Raw genomic sequence first — 12077 nt, 5'->3', positions numbered from 1 at the left:
GAGTTAATGCCCATTGACACCAGCTGAGGTTCTGGCCTATTTCTTTATTTGTATTCAGTCAATGAAGACAGGTTTTTGTCAGAGCATTACTAAAAACCACAATTCACAGATCAATGTAGAGTCTGTTTAAATCAGCGTAACGACATGTTCCCATTTCCTTACACCCACAGCAGAAAGTGTCATATTTACTCTTTGTGTGGCATAAATTTCACATTTTAATCTCTTGGCAAGAGTGAGTTTTCATGAGCCATACCTAATATTGATCTCTGCACAGACCTCCCAACTGGAGAGTTCATTGTAAAAACTGTTGGCTGGCTATAATGTTTTTATGGTGCAAACTGCTAACATGAAGGACTTGTTCTTGCTCCTATTGAAGTCAGTGACAAAACTTCCATTGACTTTAGTGGGACCAAGATCAGGCCCCAGAAGACCAATAACCATATCTTTGTGGAGCATTAAGGCCAGACAGTGGCTGTAAAACCACTGGCCATATCAGGGATGATGTACACTGCCCCAGCAGAGCTCACAAAGGTATTGTTAACCATGGCTGCACACTTGTCCTATATCTCCTACTTTGGGGAGTCTAATACCAGTGGTGCTGATAGAATCCCAGATTCCTTGTGATGCCTGTCCTTATGCTCAAGAATTGATACAATGCCCAGCCCTGGCTCTGGACCAGAAGATGGAGACCCCCGTGACCTTTGCCTCACAATCTGTGCAGGGCTAGGCACCGTCTCATCCTGAATATGTACTGTTGTAAAATAGTGCATGCCACTACCATATGCTCTATTATAAGGACATTTATCAAGAGAAGATGGGCTAAATGCTCCTGTTCCTGACACTATGCAACCCTTGAACCCGGTGTCAGTGAGTACAGATTTGGGTCCACCTCTCAAGATTTATCACGGCGTATAAGCTTTGCAGTAACTCGCCTGAGGTTTTGGGTGGTTTCTGCACTGTATGGCAATCTTGTTTCCTTTGATTTCAGATTAGCTGTGTTTGGCCCCCTCCATCTTTCACTTTGGCTTTTGAACTGATACAGACCTAAGATCTCCATGTGAAACTTGGGAAAACCACTGAGTTTCACCTGGTTTTGCATCAGAATGATGTGAAGTCTCAAACTGTGCATGATTTTAAGATCAGCCATAAATGTGCTCAGGTTTGCTCAAGTCTGGGCAAGGGTTTGCAGGCCTAGTGCATCCTTTGATGAGTCTGCTCTGAGTTATGGCCAGTTGGGGTGGGGGTTGATTTTTGCTGTAAATTTTAGAAGTGACTCTGCAATGGCTGGGAGTGACTAATATAAAACACTACAGAACAAGCTACCTTCAGCGACTGCTTGAGGGACCTACAGATCGGATGTTTAAAAGAGGTGACCTAGTAAAGGTAGCACAGAACTGTGCCCAGGAACTTGGGGGAAAGGATGTTGTACTCAAAGTACTATACGGGATCTTTTCAGGGGGATTAAGGCAAAATGCCACATTTATTAGTAATACAGGTATTAATTAATACTCTATCATATGCATATGATATATTACAGTCATGCATTCACACACACACACACAGACACAAACACACTCCGTCTTGCTGTTGTTACCAACTAGTTGCTCCCCTTAACTGCACTGGCCAGGTGAGTTAGATGGGGGAGGGGTGGAGCCGGGCTTCTGCCGATCCGGATCGATGCTCCGATGGTGACAAGACGAGACCCAGGGTCCTTCTGCAAGACACCTTGTATTTATAGCAGCTTCCCTCTTATGCAAATCCAGACCAGATTCAAAATCTGGGTCTGTGTCCGTTGGTCTGTGCTTTGTGCTGCTTTTTTTTCTGGGTGTTGTCCCAATGCTGCTCAAAGAGGGCGTTTTCTAAAGAAGGTGCTTGCTTCTAATCCCTGAGGTCGTCAATATGTCTGCTTTTTTTTATTGGGCCCACTTGACAAGTTGTATTGTCCTTTGCTCTGGCTTCCATTCCCTCTTCAACTGTTGTAGCTGTCTGGAGGTGGGTGTCTTCCAAGCCTCACTCATTCACACCTCATTCAGTCAATGGGGCAATTGATTACAGAGGGGGGGGGAGATCTTATTCTACTTCTAGCAAAAAGGCACATGTTTCTTTCACTTTAACTATACTATCTTTAGGGGCTATAACATTTGATACAAAGTTTTCTACCAATTTTCTAATACAAAGTTGTATGAGAGAGGCACAATGCCAAGTCATATGAAATACAAAATCAAACAGTGAACAGAAGTTACAATGCAGGCAAGTGTAGTGAATGGTGAACAGAACTTACATTAATAAAGTGAACAATTAAAAACAATTTCATTTATCAGTTCTACAAGGAGGCTGTCTAATAAGAGTGGTCTCTCATTGACGCTTCATCTATTTCAGTGAAGTGCTAACACACAGTACCATCATTATACTTTCATTTTCTTTGCAGATATGAGGAGGAGTCTGTGCTACAGAAATTATTATGCTGACAATCAAACCTGTGATGGAGAACTGCTCTTCAATATGACCAAGAAAATGTGCTGCTGTTCCTACAATATTGGACGTGCATGGAATAAGCCTTGTGAACAATGCCCTATCCCTAGCACCGGTATGTTTAATTTGAAAGCTAGCTGAAGGCCCTGTTAACAATATGATTACTTCAAGCTGCTATAAAATTAATTGTTTGAGAGAGAAAAGTGCTATGCATTTGTGTTTGTACAATATACAAATATTAAATAATAAATTTCTCATTATACTTGTGCCCTGGAGATAATCTTTTCAAGTAAGGGTTGAGGAACATGAGTAGGTCATTGTAGAGCACTCTTACTCTTGTTGCTATGCTCTGCCTGTTCTGTGAATTACTGGAGGACTTTGTTCTGCACGATTGTTCATCTGTCCCCTTTGACAAACGTATGGGCCAGATGCTATGGGCCAGCCAAGCTGTGTTTGGCATGTGACCAGGAGTGGGGTCATAGGTGGTGCTAAGCCATCGGTATGTTCCGCTGATCCTGGGGCAGCCAGACCCAGTGCAGTCCTCATCATAAAACACAATTGTATTTTACCCATGGCTGCCAAGAGCCCCAAGGAGCCTTTCCAGCAGCCAGGGATTGCAGGGGCACCTCAGCCCCTTCCAAGGATGGTCCCTATGCAGGATACAGGAAGCGTGTAGCGTAGGAGTCGCTCTGACAGTCCTGTGCCATTGCACGATTCCTCCACACTGGGGGAATTTTCATCAAGCTGGATCCATCAGGTGATCCTCTGCTTCATGCTGACAAGCAGGTGCAAAACAGACTTATCAGACCTGAGAACTGGCTCCATCCTGGTCGTTTGCCATTTTTGAAAATAATGTGTCGATTTCCTAATTACGACACAGGTTTGTGAAGTTCAGACCTGGACCTGTGCATACAAAGTACAATGCACCCACATAACCTGACAAGTGTGTACCTAATAATAATACCTAAATAAGTATCCAATCCAAAGCCCGCTGAAGCCAATGAGAGTCTTTCCATTACAACTCCGACAGTAGTGTTTGCACTCATGCAAGGTACCACATACCTTCTTTGAAAATCCGTCCCTCAAGAGGTACGGAAAAAAAACGGAGACTGCATTTCTCTCAGGCTTCAGGTGAAATTACTTGCTTAATTTGATACATTCAGGATAACTGTTGTTTTTTTATTTTCTGCTACAGATGAATTTGCAACACTCTGTGGAAGTCAAAGGCCTGGTTTCTTCATTGACATTTATACAGGTTTACCAGTTGGTGAGTTGTATTACTCTGTTTGGAGTTAAATTCTGCACTACATATGTACTAGGGAAAGGGAGGCATTGTTTTCACAGTCAGCTCTTTCCTGGAGAGGAATAAAGACTAAACAATGCCACGAAATACAACCTTCTGTGCAACCCTTAACCCTTGTCTTAAATCAGATCCTGGAAACTTTCTGCCTAACTCCTCCTAGCTGGCAGCTCTGATTATTGCTAAAGCGCTGAAGAAATGGTAATTGAGCTATAAGAATAAGGCCAATGAACATTGGGTTTCAGAGGAATTAGGAGTGTTTCCTTTTGACTAAAGCACAGATTTAATCTGACATTTCACACCAATCCCTCTGTGTATTGATTTAACCCAACAGTCCCTTTTTCTGTTCCATGAGAATATTTCTCACATGCGGTATCATGTGTAACATTGGTATTGTGTGTGACAAATGAATTCCTCATTCTCTCTTTTTGTTTTGTTTTGTCAAAGAGGCCAAATTCATTCCTAGTGGGGGCTTCCTTTTGTTTTTATTCCTACAAAAAGACAAATAAGATGTGGAGCAAGTGTTGTACAACAGACAAGCAGAGCTAGAATATATAGACAGCAACAAAATGAATTATCATCTATATGTTATGGTGATGTGCACTACAGAACCCTACAATAGGATCTAATCAATCCATTCTAGTAAGATATAATGTATAATAAGGAAAAGAATGTCTAGAAACACATTGTACATTTTGTTCCTGGTCTTTTGAGGAGCAAAGCACCAGATCTCATTGACCAAAATCCATCATGCACCCTATGACCAGCAAATTAAGTTACACGTGAGTTTTACGTGGCAAGCAGTAAAGTACCTGCCCCACCACCTGCTCAATCAGAGGCAGTCATGTGGGACTGTGTCCAGCCCTGCATGGTCTGAGCATTGTCTGTGCAATGTAATGTGGTGGCACTGTGCAAATGAGGATGAAATCACCCTAGGTAGGGGTGGGGTAATGTAAATTTGCACCATGTACAGATCCTGCTGTAGCAACTAATAGCACGTGTTGCAGCCTGCACCCCGGCAGCTGTAATATTTTATTCTGCTAGCGCTGTTCAAACTGTGGAGTGCAGCAGCCAATGCAACTGACTTTTGGTGTCCTGATGTACTAGTGTATCCCTAACCACCAACCCCACTGGTGAGACAAGTTGCTCACCCAGGGCTACGCTGTGAACAAACATACACTTTTTCAGTGTCTCTTGGGACCTTCATAGGACTTGCTGGGTTGTGATACGTGAACTGCTTCTTTTACTTCTTCAGGAGGGCAGTAGTAGCCACTCCCACTTCTTACACACACTAGGCCAGTGGTTCTCAACCCATGGCCCACTTGTGGCCCAATCAGCACACAGTTGCAGCCCATGTGACATCCTCAGTGCCCTACAGGTAGTATAGATATTATGTGGATTTGGCCCACATAACCCGTGGAGAACTACACATGTGGCCCACAATGTTAAGACTGAGAACCACTGCGGTAGGCATACTGGCTTATGCCACTGCAGGAGCAGTCCATATTGTGCAGTGCCAGAAATGCAGAGTTACTTTCTTCCCATTATGTTTATGTTCCACTTTTTCCATTAGAGTTCTGCATCCTTATATGAGATGATTGATTCTGATGGTGGGAGACACAAACAGAGTTAAGTTCTGCCTTGACTCACTTATTTTATAATCAGCAGGCTAAAAATCAACAGCATCATCAAATCTTGTGTAGGAAATTAAAAGCTTGGTCCAGGAGCAAAACTGGCCCCTTCAAAGTCAGAAGCAAACTACCTTAGGTGTAAAGAGAGCTGTGTAGTGTATCCCTTCCCATAATGTTCATTGGCTTCTGATCCCTGCAGACAGCATTCTTTACTAAAGGAAAAGGCATCCATGGATTTTCTGACCTGTATTCTGAAGGTAGACCCCTAAAGAGACATATAGCTAAAGAGCCCAATAAGTGAGATTTGTACTATTTATATTTTGGCTGCATTTTTAGGGCCAAAAACAATGAATTGCCTCACAAGTCTATTAAAACAGGAAGGACAATTGCTGGACATAATCAGTGCAAAAGCATAGTATGTTGCAGGCATTTAAAATATCATTAGTCGTTGGTACCTTCAAAACTTTTGTAAAAGGGCATAAAACTAACCAAGCTTTAACAGATGGTGGAAGTGGAAGTTGAGTTATAACAAGTGCTGAAGGACAGCGTGGTCTAAAGACAGTGACTTTCCATTGACTTCAGTGAGTTCTTTGATCAGCCTCTTAGAGAATGAGCTTTTTATTATTATTATTAATACAGAAGAAGCTCAGTTTATTACTCTCACCTGACAACAAAATAGGTTAGACTGGATTCTCTGGTACTCTAAGGACACTTTGTTCCATGTGAGTGGCACAAAGTGGCCTTAAAGTGGCTGGAATGGCAAGTGGAGAATTGCCCCCATGCAGGAGAACTTTCTGCAGATATGCAGGCTGGTGAAGATGGCTCTGCTGCTTCTCACACCTGCAGCCTCACCTCCTGCATAACAGATAGCAGGAGGCATGTCAGGGGCAGGAAGTGGACAGATCAGATAGGGGATGGAATTTGAGAGTCCTATGGAAGCCTAACTTGCCCTGAGTTGGGCATATCTTGGATATAGTGAAAAATGAGAGCCATTGAGTAGATTATTTAGCTTTCCAGCATGTGTAGGAGTTATTGAATGTCTAATACCTTTTTACACAGTAACAGGATCATACTACTAATATAAACATTGTGATAATATCCCATGAGAATAAGGAAACATTTCTATAGAAGGGGATTGTATGAACTGGCACTTTCAGACTATTTAAAAATCAATTGTTACAGATATTGATGAATGCCGAGAGATCCCTGGAGTCTGTGAGAATGGAGTCTGTATAAACATGGTTGGCAGCTTCAGATGCGAGTGTCCAGTGGGATTCTTTTACAATGACAAGTTGCTGATCTGCGAAGGTAAGAGGCTTATACTTCCATCACAAATAGAAATTGGATCATTAGTCAGCTGGTAACTCAAACACCGGCAAATCTGATGTACTTGCAAATTCATCCATAACAAAAGTATATACTAGGATCAGAGAAATGTGGGCCAAAAGTGTCTTAATGAAGACATTTTGGCTTTTCACTGGAAATTCTGGTGCCATGTATGTTTTCTATTGGAAACGAAGTACTAGATTTTCCAACTAGTGTAAAGGTCTTGAATGAGTTTGAGTCAACCAGTTGTGGCAAGTGACTTTTCTTACTTTTCGTGGTCTGGATGTAAATATGAGCAGTGGGTGGTCTTCCCATGTCAGATCAAGACCAGCGTTCACTTCCTAGCAGATATTTTTTTCCTAATGAAAACAAGATTTGTGTAAATATTCGAAAGGCATGATGAAAAAAAATTGTAGTGGATTTTCATATCAAGTAAATCTGGATAAACGTTCCCTAGCAGTGTGTTAGGGGTTGGCTACTCGGTGCTGGCAGAATGCCCTAGGATGATGTGATTTGTAGAGAGAGTTCACATGTTGTGCTTTAGCTGCCTGGACTAGACAACTAGGCACCTTTTAGAGCACGTCAGCATGGTCTATGCAGTCTGTACAGTCAGAGCACAGCACATTAGTGCATGTAACATATCGCATCTCTCTGGAGTGCTTTGCAATGCCATGTACAAAAGCCCTTAGTTACTGTCATTAAACAATTAAAGATTATGGTATGAATTTCCTTCATTCTCTGTGATGGTTGTGAACATAAGAACGGCCGTACTGAGTCAGACCAATGGTCCATCTAGCCCAGTATCCTGTCTTCAGACAGCAGCCAATGCCAGGTGCGTCAGAGGCAATGAACAGAACAAGCAATCATTGAGTGAACCATCCCCTGTCATCAGGGCAGGTGCAAGGATGTTTCGCTCCCTAGGCGAAACTTCCACCTTGCACCCCCTGCCCCGAGCCTTGTGGCAGCTTTCCACCCCCTCCTCCACCCTGAGGCACCCCCCTCGTCAGCTTCCCCCAGCCCGGGGAGCCATGTGGCAGCTCCCCACTCCAGCATACCTCTGCTCTGCCTCCTCCCCAAGCACGCCGTCGCCTCTCCACTTCTCCCACCTCCCAGGCTTGCAGCGCCAATCAGCTGATTGGTGCCGCAAGCCTGGGAGGAAGAGAAGCAGAGCAGGGCGGCATGCTCAGGGGAGGAGGCAGAACAGAAGTGAGCTGGGTCAGGGAGCGGTTCCCCTGCGTGCCATGCCCCTCCTTACTTGCTGCAGGCAGCCCTCCCTAGGCCCCCCGCCCCAGCTCCCTCCACCTAAATGCCGACGACGACCAGGGCAGCCGAAGATCCAGCCGCCACGGTCGCTGCCGAAGGACCCGAAATGCCACCTCCCAAATGCTAGTGCGCTAGGCAACCGCCTGGGTTGCCTAATGGTTGCACCAGCTCTGCCTGTCGTCCACTCCCAGCATCCGGCAATCAGAGACTAGGGACACCCAGAGCATGGAGTTGCATCCCTGCCAATAGCTATTGATGGACCTATCCTCCATGAACTTACCTAGTTATTTTTTTTTAATCCCGTTACAGTTTTGGCTTTCACAACATACCCTGGACTGTGCGCTGTGTGAAGAAGTACATCCTATTGTTTGTTTTAAACCTACTGCCTATTAATTTTGTTGGGTGACCCTTGGTTCATGTATTACATGGAGGAGTAAATAACATTTACCACATCAGTCACGATTTTATAGGCTTCTGTCATATCCCCTTAGTCATCTCTTTTCTAAGATGAAAAGTCCAAGTCTTTTTAATCTCTCCTCATATGGAAGCTGTTCCATTCCCCTAATCATTTTTGTTACCCTTCTCTGTACCTTTTCCAATTCTAATATATCCTTTTTGAAATGGGGTGACCAGAACTGCATGCAGTATTCTAGGTGTGGGCATGACATGGATTTATATAAAGGCAATATGATATTTTCTGTCTTATTATCTATCCCTTTCCTAATGATTCCTAACATTCTGCTAGCTTTTTTGATTGCTACCACACATTGAGTGGCTGTTTAGAACTATTCTCAGTGACTCCAAGATATTTTTCTTGAGTGGTAGTAGCTAATTTAGATCCCATCATTTTGTATATATATTTGGGATTATGTTTTCCATTGTAAATTACTTTGCATTTATCAACACTGAATTTCATCTGCCTTTTTGTTGCCCAGTCACCCAGTTTTGTGAGCTCCCTTTGTAACTCTTCGCAGTCTGCTTTGGACTTAAATATATTGAGTAATTTTCTATCTGCAAATTTTGCCACCTCGCTGTTTACACCTGTTTCCAGATCATCTATTAATATGTTCCAGTACATATCCCTGAAGGACACCACTGTTTACCTCTCTTCGTTCTGAAAACTGACCATTTATTCCTACCCTTTGTTTTCTGTCTTTTAACTAGTTACTGATCCATGAGAGAGATCTCTCTTATCCCATGACTGATTATTTTGCTTAAGAGCATTTGGTGAGGGACCTTATCAAAGCCTTTCTGAAATTCCAAGTACACTATACCTGCTGGATCACCCTTGTTCACGTGTTAGCTGACCCCTCAAAGAATTCTAATAGGCATGATTTCCCTTTACAAAAGCCATGTAGACTCTTCCCCCAACAAATCATGTTCATCTGCGTGTCTGATCATTCTGTTCTATACTATAGTTTCAACCAATTTGCCTGGTACTAAAGTTAGCTTACCATCCTGTAATTGCCAGGATTGTCTCTGGAGTCTTTTTGAAAAATTAGCTATCCTCCAGTCATCTGGTACAGAAGCTGATTTAAATGATAGGTTACATACCGCAGTTAGTAATTCTTTGATTTCATATTTGAGCAAGTCAGTGACAGATCCAGGAATAGAACCCATATCTGCTGAGTCCTAGTCCAGTTCTCTTTCTACTAGATCACACTGCCTGTCCACATGAGCATCTTCTATGTCCCATAGGTTAGCTGATGCTCTTTAATGGGATGTGGCTGATGCATTTATCAAGATTCAAAATAGTATCTGGAATGAAAAATATATCTTCTAAAACCTACTGTATGATTTAAAAACCACAGCTTCAACACAAACAAAATGCTTTGTATTTTCTTCTTGAAGAATAATGCTGAGTTGCTTTGGGTACTATATCTCCTCAGTTTCACACAGCTGCCACTAGGCAATAACTTTCCCAGGGAACAATATACCCTCCCCTAAAGGACCGAAGCACTTCTAGGGAAGCTGACAAGTCCATGAAATCTAGGCACTTGGCAATAGGCCACGCAGAAAAAAACTTAAGTTTCTTGAAGTCCTTATCTGTTTCTTGGTATAACTCCTCACCTTCCTGTATGCACTCCTTCTCCCACCACAGTGTATTCCAGCCATGGGAGCTAAAATAATACGCTTTCAGATCTTATTTGTTGTTGCTGCCTAGGAGTTACTATTGAATAACCAAGGTAATACTCCACTCCTGGGAAGATGCACATGTTGCCTCCCTAATGTTTCCAGTCCATGCCACTTTGGGGAGTGAGAACACAAATTCAAGCCCAGGTCTCATGTTCATTATTACACACTACTGCCTCTAGCTACCATAGTGGCTCACACTCTGTCTTCTTTCTGATGCTGTCTTCCTCTTTGTGGGTAACTAGTGCTTACATTATTCATGAAATCACGTATTTCAGATCCTGCTCGCTTATAGGACTTACTTACAGTAGTACAGCTATTGTAAATGGGCGCGTCCCATGCAACCCCTAGCCACCTGCAGTAAATAAATTGGAACTGACACTGGTCAATATTACAGATGGAAAATGTGTCATTTGCTCATCTGCTCTGTTGGTAGGCAGCAGGGAGGAAAATTAGTTAAAACAAAAATCTTACCAATTAAGTTGCAGGTAAAGAATTAATAATTCAGTTTAAGAATTTTCAAAAGAAAAAAAATATTTCAAAGAAAACCTGTTGGGTGAAAATAATTTTTTTCCCCTAATTGTTCTCACCTGTGTTTTTACTAGAGTTTTAGTACTCTAGTAAAAAAACTGAAAGAATGGTATTAAAAATCTTATTTGAGTGTCACTATTGATGTTGAACGCCTGTTAAAGTCATTGAGAGTTCCACACGTGGACGCCAATCCTGCACTGTGATCAGTGTGGAGCCTCAGAGACTTCAGTGGATCTTTGTATGGACACAGCAGTCCACCTGCATAGTTCATAGTTCAGGATTGGGGTCACGGATTGAAATTCACCCATGGTCAGAGTGCCGGCCAAAGGCCTGTAGACTTCAAAAGAGCCTTCTATTGGCTACTTGCAAAGAGATGAATTTCAGTGATGGATTGCATGCAGGTTCAGAATCATGGTAGGTAAATATTTAAATCCAACCAAAAACCTACTCTCATTGAAATATTTTTCTCTACATTTAAAAAAATACATTAAATTTGGTACCAAACAAAAAAAAATTCCTTAACTGTAGGCTAGACAGCATCCCTTTGAGTTTAAAAATACATTTTTTTTTCTTGTCCATTGTCAGTTTATCCTAAAAATCATATTCTTTCTTGCATTGATAGATATGGATGAATGCCAGAATGGACCAGTGTGTCAGCGAAATGCAGAATGTGTCAACACGGCTGGCAGCTATCGCTGTGAGTGCAAACCTGGCTATAGGCTCACATCAACAGGCCAGTGCACTGGTGAGTATTTCCTGGCTTGTTTGTATCTCAGTATGCAGTAGATAGTGCCTTCAAAAATAAAACCTTTAAAATCATATCCTTTCTTTAACAGACTGTAGTTTTTGTGTCACTCTAAACTAATATGATAAGAATGTAGGGAGAAGATAGGTTTTCCCCCCCAACAACCCTCTATTGCCGTGGTGCTCAAACTATACCTCTCTTGCTCCCCTTACCAGTAATGGAATGTGTCCCCCTGATCTGCCCCTGCCCTGGGCCGGGGGCTGCAGCCAGAAGTGGGGCTGTGGCCAGAGGCTGAGAGCGGGGTTGTAGCTGGGGCCGTGGCCAGAGCGGAGCGGAGGGCAGAGAGGGTCTGGGTAGTGCTTCCTCCCTAGGTACCCATGGGAGTTGGCCCAGCCTCTGCTGTGCCCCCTGGACATTCCTCCGCACCCCCATAAAGGGAGTGCCCCACAGTTTGGGGAGTTGTTGGAATGTGTGCAGATTACGTTTATGAGCTGTAAGGACCTGCCTCCTAACAATATATAATGGTTTTGATGAATGTTCTGCTTTTGTCTCTCTCATGGTTTATATCCACTTCATGCCTGCAAATATTCAGGTGTGTGACTGCAAAATAAGTCTAATTAGAGAACCTCAAAGAGGGGCTTTGAAATGTCATCTGTCAAAAGAGTGTATCCTTTAA

At 42.8% G+C, this 12077-nt stretch overlaps 1 protein-coding gene across 1 annotated transcript in view; it reads left to right on the top strand.

The window, feature by feature from the left end:
* Positions 1–12077, top strand: part of FBN1 (fibrillin 1) — a 221881-nt gene that overhangs the window by 172122 nt on the left and 37682 nt on the right. The window contains exons 42-45 of the mRNA XM_032762923.2: positions 2429–2587; positions 3668–3739; positions 6586–6711; positions 11279–11401. Coding sequence (XP_032618814.1) covers positions 2429–2587; positions 3668–3739; positions 6586–6711; positions 11279–11401 — 480 coding nt within the window. The remainder of the gene's footprint in view (positions 1–2428; positions 2588–3667; positions 3740–6585; positions 6712–11278; positions 11402–12077) is intronic.

Source organism: Chelonoidis abingdonii, chromosome 9, assembly GCF_003597395.2.
Source record: "Chelonoidis abingdonii isolate Lonesome George chromosome 9, CheloAbing_2.0, whole genome shotgun sequence".
Lineage (NCBI taxonomy): Eukaryota > Metazoa > Chordata > Testudines > Testudinidae > Chelonoidis > Chelonoidis abingdonii.
The sequence above is the reverse complement of the archived record's forward strand: the minus strand, read 5'-3'. Positions and strand labels throughout refer to the sequence as shown.